Source organism: Mesocricetus auratus, unplaced genomic scaffold, assembly GCF_017639785.1.
Source record: "Mesocricetus auratus isolate SY011 unplaced genomic scaffold, BCM_Maur_2.0 Super-Scaffold_100007, whole genome shotgun sequence".
NCBI classification, from domain to species: domain Eukaryota; kingdom Metazoa; phylum Chordata; class Mammalia; order Rodentia; family Cricetidae; genus Mesocricetus; species Mesocricetus auratus.
Genome location: NW_024429191.1, coordinates 52,756,934 through 52,777,163, shown reverse-complemented (window position 1 = coordinate 52,777,163; position 20,230 = coordinate 52,756,934). Strand labels below are relative to the sequence as shown.

Here is a 20,230-nt window from a genome sequence, read left to right as displayed (position 1 = left end):
ATAATAGGGCCACTGATTTTTTTGAGTTTACCTTGTATCCTGCCACTTTGCTGAAGCTGTTTATCAGCTCTAGGAGTAACCTTGCGGAGTTTTTTGGGTCACATATGTAAACTATCATATCATCTGCAAATAATGAAAGCTTGACTTCTTCTTTTCCTATTTGTATCCCCTTTATCTCCTTTTGTTGTCTTATTGCTGTAGCTAGAACTTCAAGTACAATATTGAAGAGATATGGAGAGAGTGGACAGCCTTGTCTTGTTCCTGATTTTAGAGGAATTGCTTTGAGTTTCTCTCCATTTAGTTTGATGTTAGCTGTTGGTTTACTGTATATTGCTTTTATTATGTTCAGGTACGTTCCTGTTATCCCTGATCTCTCTAGGACCTTTATCATGAAGGGGTGCTGGATTTTGTCAAAGGCTTTTTCAGCATCTAGTGAGATAATCATGTGGTTTTTCTTTCGCAGATTGTTAATATGGTGGATTACATTGATAGATTTTCTAATGTTGAACCATCCCTGCATTCCTGGAATGAAGCCTACTTGATCATGGTGGATGATTTTTCTGATGTGTTCTTGAATCCGGTTTGCAAGTATTTTATTGAGTATTTTTGCATCAATGTTCATGAGGGAAATTGGTCTATAGTTCTCTTTCTTAGTTGTGTCTTTGTGTGGCTTGGGTATCAAGGTAATTGTAGCCTCATAGAAAGAGTTTGGCAGTGAGCCTCCTGCTTCTATAGTGTGGAATACTTTGACGAGTATTGGAATGAGCTCTTCTTTGAATTTCTGGTAGAATTCTGCACTGAAGCCATCTGGGCCTGGGCTTTTTTTGTTTGGGAGACTTTTGATGACTGCTTCTATTTCATTAGGGGTTATAGGTCTGTTTAGATTATTTATCTGTTCTTGATTTAGTTTTGGCAAGTGATATCTATCCAGGAAATTGTCCATTTCCTTTAAATTTTCAAATTTTGTGGAGTACAGATTTTCAAAGTATGCCCTGATGATTCTCTTGATTTCCTCAGAGTCCGTTGTTATGTCCCCTTTCTCATCCCTGATTTTGTTAATTAGCATGTTCTCTCTCTGTCTTTTGGTTAGTTTGGACAGAGGTTTGTCTATTTTGTTGATTTTCTCAAAGAACCAACTCTTTGTTTCATTGATTCTTCTCAATGTTTTCCTGGTTTCTACTTGATTGATTTCAGCCCTCAATTTGATTATTTCCTGGCGTCTGCTCCTCCTGGGGGAGTTTGCTTCTTTTTGTTCTAGAACATTCAGCTGTGCTATTAATTCTCTAGTATGACTGTTCTCCAGTTTTTTCATGTGGGCACTTAGTGCTATAAACTTTCCTCTCAGCACTGCTTTCAAAGTGTCCCATAAGTTTGTGTATGTTGTGTCTTCATTCTCATTGAAATCGAGGAAGTCTTTAATTTCTTTTTTTATTTGTTCCTTTACCCAGGGATGGTGCAATTGTGCATTGTTCAATCTCCATGAGTTTGTAGGGTTTCTGTGATTTGTGTTATTGTTGAATTCTAATGTTAATGCATGGTGGTCTGATAAGATGCAGGGGGTTATTCCAATTTTTTTGTATCTGTGGAGATTTGCTATGTTTCCTATTATGTGGTCAATTTTAGAGAAGGTTCCATGTGGTGCCGAGAAGAAGGTATATCCCTTTGTATTTGGGTGGAATGTTCTATAGATGTCTGTTAAACCCAGTTGGGTCATAACTTCTATTAATTCTTTTGTTTCTTTGTTAAGTTTCTGTCTGGAGGTCCTATCTAGCGGTGAGAGCGGAGTGTTGAAGTCTCCTACTATTAGTGTGTGAGATTTTATGTGCATTTTGAGCTTTAGTAATGTTTCTTTCACGAATGTAGGTGCCTTTGTATTTGGGGCGTAGATATTTAAAATCGAGACTTCGTCTTGATGCATTTTTCCTTTGATGAATATGAAGTGCCCTTCTTCATCTCTTTTGATTGATTTTAATTTGAAGTCTAATTTGTTAGATATTAGGATTGCTACGCCCGCTTGTTTCTTGGGGCCGTTTGATTGGAAGATCTTTTCCCAGCCCTTTACTCTGAGATAACGTCTGTCTTTGGTGTTGAGATGTGTTTCTTGTATGCAGCAGAAGGAAGGGTTCTGTCTTCGTATCCATTCTGCTAGTCTGTGTCTTTTTATAGGCAAGTTGAGGCCGTTGACATTGAGGGATATTAATGACCATTGATTGGTGATCCTTGTTTGCGCTTGATTTATTGTTAGTGAAGTTATTTTGTGTAATTTCTCCTCCCTTTTTCTTTTGGTGTTTTGTAAAGTGGGATTATATATTGCCTGTGTCTTTGTGAATGTAGTTATCTTCCTTGGCTCTAGGTTTTCCTTCTAGCATTTTCTGTAGAGCTGGATTCATGGATACGTATTGTTTAAATCTGGCATTGTCATGGAATATTTTGTTTTCTCCATCTATGGTAATTGAGAGCTTTGCTGGATATAGTAGTCTGGGCTGGCATCCTTGTTCCCTTAGCGTTTGTAGGACATCTGACCAGGATCTTCTGGCTTTCATCGTTTCCATTGAGAAGTCAGGTGTAATTCGGATAGGTCTGCCTTTGTATGTTACTTGGCCTTTTTCTTTAGCTGCTCTTAATATTTTCTCTTTACTCTGTAGGTTTGATGTTTTGATTATTATATGGCGAGGTGACTTCTTTTTCTGGTCAAGCCTATTTGGTGTTCTGTAAGATTCTTGTACTTTCATAGGCATATCTTTCTTTAGGTTAGGGAAGTTTTCTTCTATGATTTTGTTGAATATGTTTTCTATACCTTTAAGTTGAATTTCTTCACCTTCTTCTATGCCTATTATTCTCATGTTTGGCTTCTTCACAGTGTCCCATATTTCCTGGATATTTTGTGTTAAGGATTTGTTGGTTTTGAGATTTTCTTTGGTTGACGACTCTATATCCTCTAATGAGTCTTCAACACCTGATTTTCTCTCTTCTATCTCTTGTATTCTATTGGTGATACTTGCATCTGTAGTTCCAGATCATTTACCGAGCTTTTCTATTTCTAGCATCCCTTCATTCTGTGTTTTCTTTATCGTTTCTATTTCAGCTTTCAATCCTTCAACTGTTTGAGCTGTTTCCTTAATTTTTTTGGTAGTTTTTTCTTGGTGCTCTTTAGATTCTTTGAGAGATTTGTTTATTTCTTGAATTTTCCCCCCATTTCATGGATTTTTTTTGTTTGTTTTTTTCTTCTATTTCTTTAAGGGATTTCTTCGTTTCTTCTTTGAGGGTCTCCATCATCTTCATGAAATAATTTTTAAGGTCTGTCTCCTCTTCTTCGTCTATGTAGTGCTTTTTGGGTCTTGCTGGTTTTGGATCCCTGGATTCTGGTGGGGTTATGTTGGTGTTTCTATTGCTGAGTGATCTCTTATTCTGTCTTCTTCCCATCTTTTCTTCCAGTGGGTGCTGGTGGGGTCTTTCTGTCTCCACTGGTCTCCTTCCTTCCTGCAGCTGAAGCTGGGGATGCTGAAGCTGGACTCGCTGGGGTTGGGGTCTTTTAGGGGCTGATGTCTTTCCTGAAGCTGGACTCGCTGGGGTTGGGGTCTTTTAGGGGCTGATGTCTTTCCTGAAACTGGACTCGCTGGGGTTGGGGTCTTGGAGGGGCTGATGTCTTTTCTGAAGCTGGACACGCTGGGGTTGGGGTCTTGGAGGGGCTGATGTCTTTCCTGTGTGGGCGGGTCTTCTGGATGCCGGGAGCGGCCCCCGAAGATCGCGGGAGATGGGTGATGGGCGGGCGGTCCCCGCCGGAGACCCAATCTCACCTGAAGCTGGACTAGCTCTAGCATGTGTCTTTTTATGAGTGAATTAAGGCCATTAATATTGAGGGATATTAATGACCATTGATTGCTCATTCTTCTTTGATTTGGAATGGTTGTTCATGGTGGAATTATGTGTGAAATTCCACCACTTTTTTCTTTTGGCTGTTGGTAAAGTGGGATTATCTAATGCCTATGTTTTTCTAGTTGTAGTTAACTTCCTTGGGTTGGAGTTTTCCTTCCAGAACTTTCTGTAGGGCTGGGTTAGTGGATATTTATTCCTTGAATCTAGTTTTGTCTTGGAATATCTTGTTTTCTCCATGTATAGTGATTGAGAGCTTTGCCGGGTATAATAGTCTGGGCTGGCATCCATGGTCTCTTAGTGTTGGTAGAATATCTATCCAGGACCTTCTGGCTTTCAGAGTTTCTATGGGGAAGTAAGGTGTAATTCTGATAGGTTTGCCTTTATATGTTAGTTGACCTTTTTTCTTAGTTACTCTTAATATTCTTTCTTTATTCTGTATATTTGGGGTCTTGATTATTATGTGTCGAGGGACTTTTTTTTGTGGTCCACTCTATTTGGTGTTCTGTAAACTTCTTGTGCCTTCATTGGCATGTCTTTCTTTAGGTTGGGAAATTTTCTTCTATGATTTTGTTGAGTATGTTTTTTCCCTTTGAGGTGGTTTTCTCCACGTTCTTCTATACCTAATATTCTTAGGTTTGGTCTTTTCATGATGTCCCATATTTCTTGGATGTTTTGTATTAGGGATTTGTTGGACTTAAGATTTTCTTTGGTTGATGAATCAATTTCTCCTAGTGTATCTTCAACACCTGAGATTCTGTCTTCCATCTCTTGTATTCTGTTGGTTATGCTTGTATCTGTTGTACCTGACCGTTTGCCCAGCTTTTCTATTTCTAGCCTTCCTTCAGATTGTGTTTTTTTGGTCTCTATTTCAGTTTTCAACCCTTGCACTGTTTGAATTGTTTCTTGCAATTTTTGCTTTATCTTTTCTTGTATGTGTTGTATTTTTTGAATTTTTTGGTTCATTTTTTTTCTTCCATTTCTTGCATTTTTTGGTTTGCTTTTCTTCCATTTCTTGCATTTTTTGGTTTGCTTTTTCTTCCATTTCTTGCATTTTTTTCTTTTTCTTTTGTTTCTGCATTTTTTGGTTTCCCTTTTCTTCCATTTCTTGAATTTTTTGGTTTGCTTTTTCTTCCATTTTTTTTGCATTTTTTGGTTTGTTTTTTTCTCCCATTTCTTGCATTTTTGGCTTCTTTTTTTCTCCCATTTCTTTGAGGGATTTTCCTATATCCTCTTTTAGGGCCTCTATCATTTTCATGAAGTTGTTTTTAAGGTCATTCCCTTCTGCTTCATTTGTATTGGAATGTTGGAGTCTTGCTGGTGTGGAGTCTCTAGATTTTGGTGGTGTCATATTTATTTTTCTGTTGCTGACTGTGTTTTTGTATTGTCTCTTTCCCATCTCTTCTTCTAGTGGGTGAAGAAAGAGCCCCTTACTGGACTGGGAGTTAGGGGACCAGAGTTCCCTTTTGGTGGTTGCAAGCAAGTCCAATACTCTGGTAGTTCTCCCCTTCCTGGTCCTAGTACTGGTCCCATGGGTGGAGAATAAGACCAGGAATCTGTGGTGGGTAGTCTCCCACCTGGTCCCCTGGTCCTGTTGGTGGAAGAGAAGACAAGGCATCTGGGGTGCATGGCTCCCACTGAGATGGGATGCTCTGTGGCAGTCCTCAGGGAGTCCCTGGGCACTGGAAGGCAGGCCTGGATGTGGGGCCTTGTTTACCTGGTCCCATTGGTCCCCTGGTCCCTCCAGTTGGTAGAAGAGAAGACCTGGGGTCTGGGGTGCATGGCTCCTGCTGGGATGGGAGGCTCTTTGGCAGTCCCCAGGCACTGGTAGGCAGGCCCCGATGCAGGGCCTTGTTTCCCTGGACCTACTGGTCCCCTGGTCCCATTGGTGGAAGAGAAGACCTAGGATCTTTGGTGAGTGGCTCCTGCTGGGATGGGAGGCTCTTTGGATTCATTGGTTTTGTACTGATTGCTTAGCTGATTTTTTGAGACAGGATTTTACTAAGCATGTTAGACTAGTCCTAAATTCTCAGTTTAGCCTACACTGACCTTAAACTCATTGTCCTCTTATCTGGCATTACAATGCTGAGGACAAAGTTGTGTGCTACTACTTCAAACTTTCTCACTTCTTACAAGATAGCAAAGTCTTTAGTTACTGTACTTTTATTTAATGTTGTAATTAACAAAATACCATTAAAATAATTAAAACACATAATAATTATTTTAAAGATAATAAATATGGTTAGTGTCCTTTCAGTGAGATTCGATGGAGTCTGGTGAGCCTTAGAAATATATTAAATGTGAAGGAAGCACAAAAACACTTCCCGGGTTTGGTTCTTTAAAGATCTATTGAGATAGGTAAATAATGCCAGGTCTTATTATCTCTAACCATAATCACAAAGTAGTACTTTCATCCACTTATTTCATATCCATCAAGAGTTATTGATGCACTTTGCAGCTGGGCATTGGTGCCGCATGACTTTCATCCCAGCACTTGGGAGGCAGAGGCAGGTGGATCTCTGTGAGTTCAAGGACCGCCTGGTTTACTGAGCGAGTTCCAGGACAGTCTCCAAAACAATAGAGAAACCCTGTCTCGAAAAACAAAAAACAAAAAAACCAAGAAAACATAAAAACAAAAGAAGAGTTATTGATGCACTTTATGTCCAAGATTGTGAAGAAACTACCATATGTTGTCACAGGTCTTGCCCACAGATATTTATAGTGATCAAACATAACAGATAAAATGTGCAAGCAAACATTCTTTAAAGCATTAGTTGCAGTGGCCACATACTATGATGCAGGCAGACTAGATAGTATTACCCCAGTTTTGTACTTGTTGAAATCAATACTTATATTCTCAATTCTACTCTTCTGGTTAGTGGGATGGTGAGAACTGTACCCAGTGCTACACTCTGCCCAAGGGAGAAGAAATGCATTTAAATTAGTGCATTCCATGAATTGCTTCCTCAAACCATCGGAAAGCTCCTGAAGAAAGCTGGAAAGATGACAGGTATCTCCTTGTAGATGTGATATTGGAGCTGGATTTCCCAGTGCTTCTGATGGGGGACCACGGTGTCTGCATGGTGTGGTCTTACATGGGGGATGAGGAGGCACTGTGACAGAAGAGTTTCCTCAGCGCAGCCTTCATGTCCCTGTTCCTCAGGCTGTAGATGAAAGGGTTCAACATTGGGGTCACTGCCGTGTACATCACAGTTATCAATGCATGCTTCAGACTGTAACTGTTCAGGGGCCGGAAATACATGCCCATGACTGTGCCATAGTACAAAGACACCACTGTCAGGTGAGAGCCACAGGTGGACAGGGCTCTGAGGAAGCCCTTGGTGGATGGAACCCGTAAGACTGTGGAAAAGACCCTAGCATAGGAGATGATGATGCACAGCAGCGGCACAGAGAAAACCCCCACTCCGAGGTACATCATCTTCACGTTGACGCGAATGTCAGAGCAGGACAGCTGGAGCAAAGGAGTGATGTCACAATAGAAGTTGGCCACATCCTTGTTGCCACAGAAGGACAAGCGAGCTGTGAGTATGGTGTGGGGCAGTGCATTGGCATTTCCAATCACCCAGGACCCAGCAACCAGCAGGACACAAGGTCGTGAACTCATAATTGTTGCATAATGAAGTGGGTGGCTGATGGCCACAGCTCTGTCATATGCCATTGCAGCTAGTATATAGCTGTCTGTGTTTCCCAGTGCTATCATGAAATACATCTGTGCCAGACATGCCTCAAAGGAGATGGCTTTGCTACCTAATAGATGGTTGGCCAACATCTTGGGGATAGTTACAGAAGAGAAGAAGATGTCAACAAGGGAGAGGTTGGCAAGGAAGAAGTACATAGGATTATGAAGGCGAGTGTCAGAGTGAATGGCTAGGATGATGAGCGTGTTTCCAATCACTGTGATGGGATAGATGAACAGGAAGAGGATGAAGAAAAAATATTCCTGCTCCTGCTGCCTGGTAACTCCCAGGAGAGTGAAATCTGTGGAAGATGTCTCATTTTCTTCTCTCATGGCTCCTTCAAGATGAAATTGGACAGGAATCCAGAACCATTAGCACCATTATTATCTACATGTTACCACCCCCCACGTCCAACAACTCTCTCTACACCTGAGCTCATGAAATTCAGAGGCATGTAATTTGGGGAAATTCTTGTTTGTCCATGCAAAAGTGGTCATTTACTCCTGAACACTCACGTCTAAGTAGTGAGTGAACAACTCCTAGTCACATTTGCCCCATAAGCATCTTTATACACCTGACAGGGGGAAATGGAATATTAATGGTTCATTCAACATTTAATGTGGTTTTTCCTTTTGTGACGAGTTCAGAATTACAAATTTATTATACATATAAGGACAGTCATCCCTTTGGGGCTGCTTACAAAGTATTTCAGTGCAAACAGCCTGTGAGTATATGTGCTGACCTAAAAATATGTAGTTGCCCCCACCAGGTGTTCAGCCACCTTAACTTTCAGGATCTAACACTGTCTACAGTGGCACTGGAGAACTTCAACCATGACAGTCCCTGGAATTTTCCCAGTGACTGTTCTCAGGAACCCCACTGACAGTAGATTTCATAGCCTTTACTTGGGTGACAAATCCTCAAGTATACACAACCATGTCTCTCTACAGTCTTCCGTTCTTATTTATTTTCTTTAAAGAGCCACAGAGCTCCATCATAGTTACAGCTGCTGGTTAGTAAACTCTAGGATCTATTTACAGAAATTTCAAATTTCTGCCATATTTTCATAGTCAGGCATCTTGCCCACATGGCTGGCTAAACCTCATTTAAACCTTATCTAGCCTAAGAAGAAATAGCCACAACTTGGGGAGACAAAAGGCATATAAATTAATAATCCAGTGTGTGAAGCTTTCTTGCATGAGGTGTTTCACTGAACCTGAAGCTAGGATGGTGACCAGTGAACTGACAGCATCTGCTTATCTCTGAACACAAATGTGCCCAGCTTTGTATGCAGGTGCTGGGGATTTAAAATTAGGTTCGTATGCTTTCATTGTTCATTGTGTACAACAATCAATTCACAATACATATTTCTGTAGCTGAATAGTGTTTTATTTCTTGCAAGTGCCCAATTTATCTTTTGAATATACATCTGATATTCATATAAAGCAGTTATTGCACAAATCAACTTTTCTACTTTTTATCTCAATGCTTTAGTAGGCTAGATCATGCTTTTCAACCTGAAAGGCTACAATATTTCCTTAACGGCTTAACTAGTCTATTCCTTTTTCCCTTATCTTTTTTTTTCGAGATAGGGTTTCCCTGTATTGTTTTGGAGGCTGTCCTGGAACGCACTCTGTAGACCATGCTGGCCTCAAACTCACAGAATTCCACCTGCCTCTGCCTCCTGAGTGCTGGGATTAAAGGTGTGCACCACCAACGCCCGGCTCTCCCTTATCTTACACTCTCAGTCATACCAACTGTGACTGAGACTACTAATTCCCTAGCCAAATCCATGCTATTCTTGCCTTTTTTGGGGGCTGCAGTTTCGAGGTAGGATTTCTCTGTGGCTTTGGAGGTTTTCCTGGAATTAGCTCTTGTAGACGAGACTGGTCTCGAACTCACAGAGATCTGCCTGCCTCTGCCTCCCAAGTGCTGGGATTAAAGGTGTGCACCACCACCACCTGGCTATTCTGGTCTTTTTGTTCAACAAATTTTACTACATTTCCTAATTTCCCTTGCAGGGAGGTGCAACTATGTGACTGTGTTCTAGTCACCCAATTACATATTCAAACTATGGGCTTCTTTCACACTCTATTATGAATGAAAATGTTGAAGAAATTGAATGGAATGATGGGGTAATGTTGTGGGATGAACCTATGTCAATAGCTTACCACATACAGTAGAAATACCCAAACAAAAATATTCACTTGTGCTTTTATCTTGTAGAAAATAGTCTTTTATTCTTGTTAAGCCATTGGAAATTTATGATAAATTTGTTACAGCAGTTGAGACATATGTAGTTCACTAATTTTCTAAAGTGATTTATATTAAAACTAATTGAACATTTGGTTAATTCAATCACTAATTATCAGTATTTCTTACATGAATTATATAGTAGACACAAGGATGTAGGTCTTACTGTCCTTTTTATAGCTAATGACAATACTGCTTCTCTTCTAATTTTCTAAAGTGACTTATATTAAAATTATTTGAATATATGATTAGTTCAATCACTAGTTATCAGTATTTCTTACATGAACTGTATAGTAGACATAAGCATGTAGGTCTTATTGTCCTTTACACAGCTAATGACAATACTGCTTCTCTTTACTACATTGAAAGCAGTTTATTTTGTCTCTTAGGATACCCTCCCTCCTCTTCATTTAGATTCATAATACCCCATGTTTCAAAAGGCTTAGTAAACTCAGGGTTAAGACTGTGGGTAGCTTGTGTAGTATGGGAAGGTGATAAGACATCAGAAATTTGGGTTGGGATAACATGACAGACTCAGCTGATGTTGACCTGTCTCATTGCCATGAAAACACACGGATGTTATGGACTATTATACAAAGAAAATGAGTTAAAATGCATGGCATTATTTTAAAAAAACAGAGGGATACCTTAATGTGAGAATCAAGAGTGCCCAGAACAAAACTGTAAGCTGCTGTCTGTACAGTGTCAGTTCCTCAGGATGCAATCAGGATTATGGTTGGACAGGATAGCTGGAATGTGGTCCTTATGTCATTAGGTTCAAAAGAGGTGTCTGGAGATCCAGTCAATCACAGGGAATCATTGTTTCTGCCTCAAACAGTTGAAATAATTCCATAGGAATGAAAAGAGAACAAGAAAGAATTTTTCCATGCAGGCATGAGTTCAGAAAGAAAAGATCAAAATAGAACCCACAGAAAACAATGGTTGCTTACCAAGAGAACCCAAGGAAAACTCTTGGACTGTAAGACATTTCAGTTTGTTGGTTTGCTTTAAACCAATATTTAAAATTCTTGTTCTTATACTTCTATAAAAGCATATTAGAAAATATAGTTTCAAGAATGATTCCTCATCCAAAGTAGTCATAGAGAGTGTTCAGGAATTCAGAAATTATTGCGACAAAAGACATTTGAAACTAGCTGAAGAATTACTACACTTTAATAAAGATTTAAGAATAAAGTTGGGAGATGAAAAAAGTGAATGCAGAGCCCCAATATGAAAATATCTGCTCTCATTAGTTAGTCAATAAACTCAGTGTAGTTACAATTTAAATAGATACAGAAGGATGTTCTGAAAATATGGAATTTAGAAAACCGATACAAAATTGAATTAGGATGATAGAGAACCAAGAAAAAGTCAAGACAGTGGAGGAATGAGAAGGAAAAAGGACGGAAGCAAGAAAGGAACAAAAATTGGAGCAGTTTTTCCATCAAGATGGAATGGCATAAAGCCATGATTCATATTATGAATAAAAGAAAACAGTCACACCCTCATCGAAGATTCTTCAAGACTGAGGACTGATCAGAACTCCATGGCTGTGCAGAGTTGAAGTGTTGCATATCGATAGCCAAATTATCTTGCACTATATCTGACTCTTTTAATAGCCATCTGGTGTTCATTCCTGAGTCTGACCTAACTTTTTTTTGACAAAAACATAATCTTTGAAATATATTCTTAGGAGACTCACTTCCATGAGTTCAAAAGCTAAGAATGTTAAGTGAAAGCCTATAGCAGTTTTCTATGCTTTGGTATGGCCTGTTTACCTACAGTCCCCACCAATGCACTTGGTAAATGCATTGACTTATGACATTTTGTTCTTTAATTAGTAAAAGCACATGTAGCTGTTCTCTGGTGGGATATGTTATTTGTGGTCACCTGAATCTATGTTTCCTGATCATGGTCTCTCATGTTTGGCTTGTAAGGAAACTATGTTGTGGATTGGAGAGACGACTCAAAAGTTTGAATCACTGGGTACTCTTCCAACGCATTGACTGAATACTGACAAAGAGATGACAACCAGACCAGTGTAAGAGACCAGAGGACCCAGAGAGAGATGAATGATTTATGGGCATATGACATACAGATGATTACAAGAAAGTTGATCACCTAGCTATTAAAAGTAAAACCATAAAAATAATCCCCAAAGCATTAATTGTGAAAGGAAAAATGTAAAAAAACAAATAGAGAAAATATCTTTACGAAATTAGGGTAGGAACTAATAGCTAGGTCAGACTGTACAAAAACTAAGAAAACTTATTGTCAACTTCACTTTTTTAAAATCAGTGTATGGAAAAATAAAAGGGAAAGGCATACTGTAGATTGACTACAAGAATCTGTCACACACATTTCCACAACAGATTAATATTTGACAAATCAAGGAATCCTACACATTTATAAAACAGAACTGAAAACACTTCAGGAAACCTGCAAATGTCATCACTTTTACTACCATAGCAACCATTAGCCCACGACTTTCTCCTAAACTCTCAGTCTGTGCTTTCCTTTGTTCGCTTCTAAACCAACCCATGCAATCCTCAACCACCTAATGGGTACTCTTCAGTGTCTTGCAATTTGCTTTGTGGTCTAGTGATACAACATAGCAGAAACTAGTGTGATTAATAAGCAAAATGAAGAAAAGATATTTAACTAAATGATAAACAAAATAAAATCTTTTATCTTGAAGTATGTAAATAAACTGCTAGTCTCAAGTGTTGTGAATAAATAAAGAAATTAATACTGGAATTTAAATATTGAGCCCATAAGTAAGGAAGTCCTAATTCATATAGCCCCAAATCAGCAAATATACCTCTTAATTGGTTTCTATAGAAACTCCAGTGGATTCATCCAAATAAGTTCTATAGGACATTACTGGTTTACAGGAGACCTGGAAAGGAGGAATAATAAATATGGAAACTGTGCTTCCTTCTTAGTAATAAATTTTAGCACAAGAAGGAATGTTAGTCAATGGCAAAAATGTAAGTCTTGAATGTTAGTTAATGCCAACAACTAATTAGTGGTTATCATGCAGTGATGGGCAGAAAAAAGATTTTGGAGGAGAAGAAAATGACAAATGAGTCTACAATATGTTCCCTAGATGTTGGGCTGAACATAATCATATCTAGTGTATTATATCTACATGATTGATATTTATTTTATTTTGATAGTTTATACACCATCCTTATAACAAACTTATATTTGAAATAGAGACCACATATTTGGGAATGATTTAGCTCAGAGCATGGCTATGAAGCTGGTGGCTCAAGGTCAAATTTAGGGGCGGTAAGAGACAGAGGAAATATTCCTTGTAGAGAGGTAAAGGTGAAGATTTTATTCGTAATTGGAGATGATCCATGGCCTTGTATCATGTCAAGTGAGACAGGGCCAATGGAAGAAAGCCTTGGGCAACAAGAAGCAGAATATCTTGAATGACCTTTTGTAACATTATGTAATTTCCAGGTGTTCCTTCCCAGGTTATTAATTTTCTGTAAACATAGTCTTCCATTCATAATTAACTCTGGTCTCCAGATTGTCTCCACTTTTTTGCATGTTAGGAGCAATCCTGTTACAGCATATTCACTCCTCCCTTCCAAACAATGGAACGTGCATGCCCTTTTCTTCAAATGTATCATCCTAGACAATATTCCATTCATCCACTTTCCTCTCTCCCACCTTCCAGCTGGAGAAATCACACAAACCTGGGCCTAGAATTCTTGATACCTGATTCCATTTGGATCATTCACACTCTTCATCAATACTCCCAATTGTCCACAGTAGTATATCCAAAACTGTGTCACCTCCTCTTGACTCAACATGACACCCATCTGAGCACTGTCCCAGAGGCTTTGATGATACTGCCCTATTCATTAAAAATACTAAACCCATAAAAGTAGTATTTCCTAATATTTTTCCTGAATATCATCTCCACATGTCTATATAAGCTTTGTTTCTCACAATAATAGCACCTGAGTGTCAGGTCAGCCCTCATCTTTTCTGAGACATGTTCTCAGATACTTTGCTCCAACTCCCCAGTCCTACCTAATTTCTACAGCTCAACAACAGCTCTTTCCTGCTGACTGACAGGCCAGTGAATAGGAAGAAAGCAGTACACTACAGTAGGCTTGGTAGTGTGTGTAATTTTGGTCCCATACAAGGGCTGTTTCTCATTAGATACGGGGAATTAGTAGAACATATGTGGATTCCACTCCCATTTCTGGAGATAGAAGTATCCAGTACTTTCTTAATACAAACACCGATATTTTTGTGAACTGACTAAGGAATGTGGCAACATGTGATTGGTTACAAGGATCAAAAAATAAAATTTAAGACTATAAGGAAAGGAGGAAGTTGGTATAATGAATGGAGGAAGTAGAGAGATGGGGAACTTCAGAATGGAGACGGGCAGAGCTGGGGATCAGAGTGTTGCCAACAGGGTCAGCCTGTTTCCTGGGAAAGGACAAACAGCCTCTTAGTTCAAGGAAAAGGAACCTGGATATACACGCAGAGGAAAGCTCCAGGGTAGTTAGAGTTCAGAGACTACCTCAAGGAGGCCACCACTCATCACTATATACCCAATTCCCTGGGAAGTGTGTTCTGAGATAGCAGTGGCCCACAAATCCTGGTGTTTTATTGAAGGCTGACAGACAAGGTCAGAGATGAGCCACTCAGATTTCTCTAATAACCAACCTCTAAGTGTTCTGACAACGAAATGTCAGAATTCCATGAAGGTCCACTGGTAGGCTCCCTGATGTGTGGGAGCAGAAGGTGTCTTTGTGGCTCTTTCCTGAAACCATATGCTTGCTTGAGTGTCTATGTACAGGGCATACAACACAGACAATGCCACTTCTAGGGACTACAGGAAACTAAACACAAATGCCGTTTCATGGTCCTGCGTGCACTGATAAAGCCCAGGAAATGTGTGGTCAGATGGGTTTCTCTCATCTGCCTTTTGTTCATCAGATCTTGAGAATGCAGATTCTAGGGTGGGGCTGAAGCTTGTGTTCCAGTTTTACTGCCTGCCACTCTGTGGCTTTGGCACTTCATTTCACCTGACGAAGGACCTCTGATAAAAATGACATGATAATTTGACTTACCTTGTGGGGACTTTGTGGGGGACAAGGAGAGGATGATGGTGATGCAGTCATCAGTGGAGTCTTTGTGGGGGACCAGGAGAGAATGATGGGGATGCAGTAGTCAGTGCTCTATTGCTTTAATCCTAGCCACAGATGTGCATTTCAGAGTCCTCTGCCAAAGCTGAACAGGTGTTTTAAAGTGTGCCCTGGCAGCTGACCTAGCACACACTAGCATTCCTGTAGAGGAACCTGTATGCTGCAGAGAAGCATGTAAGTGCTGTGCTTGAGATGGGTTCTAGTGTGTGGCCCATGAGTAGAAGGAACAGACTGTGCTGTTCCAAATGGAGCTTGAGGAGGAAGGATCTTTCAAATGGCAGCTGGATAGACCTGAACAGAGAGAAGGCTGGGAACTTGACAAAAAGTTATAAAGTCTCTTGAAATACCACTCTCCCAGGTCTTCATTCAGATTCAAATCTTAGCCATTGTTGAGACTCATGTGTCCTTAGGGGACACAGTGTCTCTCAAGAGTGATTTGGAGTTTCTTGGAGAGAGTGTCTCCAAGGTTCAAGCTCTGGGCTGACTTATTCCAGCACCTCTGTTGGGATTTCTCAACCTCTGCTGTTAAGACTCTATTAGGGACCATTGCTTTGGAGTTGCAAGGACCCTTGTATAATTGAGATCTGTCATTTCTGCAAGCCTATAATACTCTTTCTGTTGTTCAGTGTCTCGAAGTAAGAATCACAGTTCATCGTCACACTAGGATTTGACCTGAGAGGCGTTAGAATGCACCTGTGCTTTCATTAGTGCGGTATGCTGATGACAGACCTCCAGATTCTGAGGGATGGAAAGAGTCTGCAGCATCTAGACCACTTTATGCATAGGAGCCCTAATGATAGTTGCTGTCCTATGATTTAACAAGATACTGAATCTTGAGTGCTTTGGTTCTGGGCTTCTTACCATCTGTAAGGGCTTCCTGATTTCATATTTGTGGACATCATCTTTAGAGAGATTAAAATGCTTTCTGACTCTCCTACTTCTTTTACATTCTGACAGATGAGGCTCAGTAATATCTGTCATTCCAGAAATATCCTTCTCTACTTTCTTTTTACAATAACAATGTTGAGGACAATCAAATTATCATCCACAATGCATCTGCAAAAAGATTTGAGCTTCTTCCATCCCCAGTTTCCCTTGGTCTATAACAAGAATGTCTTGTACTCAACAGCAGGCATCCTCTGGCATGGGTCAACACAACTTACTTCATGGGAGAACCTTCCTTGTCATTCCCACCACTGATTCAGACCACACAACCCTTCCACTCTCAAGAGCATAAGCAGCTACCTCTGTGGCCATATGTTTTTCATAGGGAGCTAGTTGTATTATTTGTTGTCTAGTTTCTGTGTGATGTGCAAGTTCAGGGCTTAACTGAAGTCCTGGTTGGAGTAATCTCTGAGGCCGGACCATTTTAGCTAACCACTTTGAAGTTTTCCTGAGCAGTCTGTAGTCTTAAGCTGATTTTTGTGTGGTGTTTGTCATCTTAGTGGCATTACCACAATCCAGATGGATTTGTCATTACAGGGCCTCAGAAGTCACTACTAGGAGTGGTCACGGTTCACTGAAGAAAACTTAAACATTTTAAATGTCATATGCAGCAGATCTCTGATATGTTAAAGACCACAATTCTGTTTTGAGTTGCCCCACATAGGGTGAATGCATACCATAGGAAATGACTGATTCTTTAAATCTCTTCAAGTCTAATATTCTATAGGATTCTATTAGACGTCTTCATAACATTGTGGGTGTCTATTGTCTGCTGGCCATTCTTGTATAGTAACAGATAAGGTTTGTTTTCCAATAACTTTGTCTGCCCCTTTTCAGTTTCATCATGCAGTGGTGTGGTAGATTTTTGTCTAAATTCCTATACTGTGTCTGAGTATTTTTGGTGTTTTCATTAGCAGATCTTTCTAAAGCTTGTATATTATCAATAAATAGTCTTTATCATGCTTGTATCTTAGTCAATTTTCATGTTTTTCACAGTTATCAAGCCACTTTTAAGCATAAAATATGAATTATCAAACTGATAGTAATCATAATCAGGATTATGTCAATCCCAATTAAGTCAGTTATCCCTTCATTTATTTTTTCCATTTTCAAGCATCCATTTTTGCAGTATACAGAGTTCTAACTCCCTGCATTGTGATATTTCCCATTATTTACATGGGGAAGATTTTTCTTTGGACTTCCCAGGTGTCTTACCCAATTTGATGTGACATGTGCAGTGGTGTGGCTGTGAGGCAGTCCTGATCAGGCACTATTGCACTAGCAGGTGTGATGGGGTTGTGAGGAATTTAGGACTAAGGTTAGGACATAAGAGGATTCTAGTGGGAGAAACAATTCGAGGAGTGGCTGCATCACTGGGGAGAATTGGTGGCTTCAGAAGCTGCCATGTGATTTCCTGCCATGAGTTAGATGCCAAATGTTGATTTTATCTAAGTTGTTGTATTTACCAATTGAAGACTTGTGAGTCTTATATTGTGGTAAAAATCTACTAGATCAAAGAAGCTGAGAGCAACCAGATGACCTTTATTATTGTCCAGAGACCTATTAAGAGAGCAACTCTCCTAACTATCCCAAGCTTAAAAGGTCCACAAATCTCTAGGCTTTTTTCCTTCTCCTTTCTGTGCATTTATCAGTAGTCACAGGTTCTCCATACTGTCTCTGGCTAATTCTTGTCAACTAGTAGCTGGCTCTGTCCCCTGCTCCAAGTTTATTGGTACAATCTCAGTGTTTCACAGAGTGATCAAATTCCCGCAACAGGAATGGTCCTCAAATCCAGTCAGAAAGATGCTGACCACCCTCGCAACAGAGTTGGGTGCATTTTGCCTATCTGGTTATTCTTGTCATATGCAGGTTCCACAGTTGAATGAGACTGTTGGTGACAGCTCCCCAGCAGAAAGCAGGTTCTGTTCCACATGAGGGTTAGCAGGGTTAGCAGGGTTAGCAGGGTTAGCAGGGTTAGCAGGGTTAGCAGGGTTAGCAGGGTTAGCTTCCACCTCACCTGCATCTTGGCTTCTCTGCATCTTGTGACCAGAGGTATCCATATTGCCTTTTGAAACAAGGTTGCTTACTGGTTTGGAACTTATCAAGTGGCTAGGCTTATTGGCCAACAATTTCCAGAATGTGTGACTACACTGACTTTTTTAAAAAAAATGTAGGTTTTGGGAAAATGAACTTGGGCCTTTCTGCTTGCATGGCCATTTCTTTATTGACTGAGCTATCTCTCCACTCAGGAAGAACACATCCTATTTCTCATGTTACATGAAGCATATTTGTTATTGTTTTGCTCTGGTGAAAGAAAATTTTAGAGGAACCAAAACTGGCCCTCTTGGGCAATGGTAACAGTTAACACATGGACCATTTATTGCATCACCATGCAGAACCAGAGCTGAGCAAATGATGGGCAGGACCACACCTTGCTAAATTTCATAACCTATTATTTCCTCACCCCAGTTTTTTCTCTTCTATTTAATTTTTAAAAGATTTATTCAGCTTCCAGTCCCCAAACTCCAGCGATCCCAGCTTCAGGTGAGATTGGGTCTCCAGCGGGGACACTCCCCATCCCCTGCCCAACACCCATCCCCTCGATCTTCCGGGGCTGCTCCTGGCATCCAGAAGACCTGCCCACACAGGAAAGACATCAACTCTTCCAGGGCCCAAACTCCAGCGAGCCCAGCTTCAGGTGAGATTGGGTCTCCAGCGGGGACACTCCCCATCCCCTGCCCAACACCCATCCCCTCGATCTTCCAGGGCTGCTCCTGGCATCCAGAAGACCTGCCCACACAGGAAAGATATCAGCCCTTCCAGGCCCCAAACTCCGGGGAGCCCAGCTTCAGGTGAGATTGGTCTCTGGGGGGAGGAGGAACTCCCATCCCCTGCCCAACACCCATCCCCTCGATCTTCCGGGGCTGCTCCTGGCATCCAGAAGACCCGTCCACACAGGAAAGACATCAGCTCTTCCAGGGCCCAAACTCCAGGCGAGCCCAACTTCAGGCCCCAAACTCCGGAGAGCCCAGCTTCAGGAAAGACATCAACCCTTCCAGGCCCCAACCTCTGGCAACCCCAGCTTCAGCTTAAGCTTCAGTGTCATCATCCCCAGCTTCAGCTTCAGGAAGGAAGGAGACCAGTGGAGACGGAAAGACCCCACCAGCACCCACTGGAAGAAGAGATGGGAAGAAGACAGAATAAGAGCTCACTCGGCAATAGAAAGACCAACATGACTCCACCAGAATCTAGGGAACCCACAGTTAAATACTGAACTGAACCCAAGGAACCCAGTGACAGAGAGAGAGGAGCGATGAGCAAATTGGCAAAGAATGGGCTGGCAAAACCACCAGAGACAGCTGATATGAACAGCGGAGAGCTCTTGGATCCCAGACCGACAGCGGGGAGACGAGCATGGGACTGATCTGGACCCCCGAATGTGAGTGTCAGTGAGGAGGCCAGGGCAAGCTATGGTGCCCTGAGCAGTGGATCAGTGTTTATCCCTGGAATACAAATAGAAATCTGATCAAAATATAATTAATGAGGGGGACCATGTTCCAGTTCCAATAAGCAGGAGAACTTGGAAGCTTCCACCATATGGTTCTTGTTTAAGGATAGAATAAAAGATTTATGGAATATTCCTCCATGACTAAGGAAAGCTGCTGAGGCCAGTCATATGTCAGGGGTGTCCCTGCATGGAGGCCTGGAAAGGCCATTGCATGAAGCCATGAAGTTGAAGCCTGGATTGCCTTGGAACCTCCAAAATGTTAATATGTCAGAGTCATGGGATACCTGCTGGGAAAAGCTGTAGCAGGGAGTGGACCAGCCCAAGAGAAAGAAGTGTGTTGCAGTCAACAAAGCTGAAAGGAGTTAGATATTTGAAGAGCCCTTGACATCAGACATGGAGATGCAGAGTTTGGAGTTTGCTCATCTGGTTTATAGTCTTCCTTTGGTCTAGAATTTCCTTCTATGCTTCTTTCCCCATGAGTCAGAATGGCAATGTATGTCCTGTGCTGTTATATGTTGGAGATATGTGATTTATTTTTAATTTTGACTTTATAGAATATTATAGTTAAGAGATTGCATGGATCTCAGACTTTGAACTTTAGACTTGCAAATAATTTTGAGACTGTTATAGTCTATGGGGACTTTTGAAGCTGCACTGAATGCATTTTTGCATTATGATATGGTTACAAGCCTTTCGGGGTCAGGGAGTGGAATGTGGTAGTTTGAAAAAATGGCCCCCAAAGGGTGTAGCCCTAATAGGAGGTGTGACTTTGT

At 40.8% G+C, this 20,230-nt stretch overlaps 1 protein-coding gene across 1 annotated transcript; it reads right to left on the bottom strand.

The window, feature by feature from the left end:
• Positions 1-6,964: 6,964 nt before the first annotated feature.
• On the bottom strand, positions 6,965-7,903 carry LOC101844265 (olfactory receptor 1A1-like). Its single transcript, XM_005067410.3, has one exon. The coding sequence runs from the start codon at positions 7,901-7,903 to the stop codon at positions 6,965-6,967; it is 939 nt and encodes a 312-aa protein (XP_005067467.2).
• Positions 7,904-20,230: the final 12,327 nt, after the last annotated feature.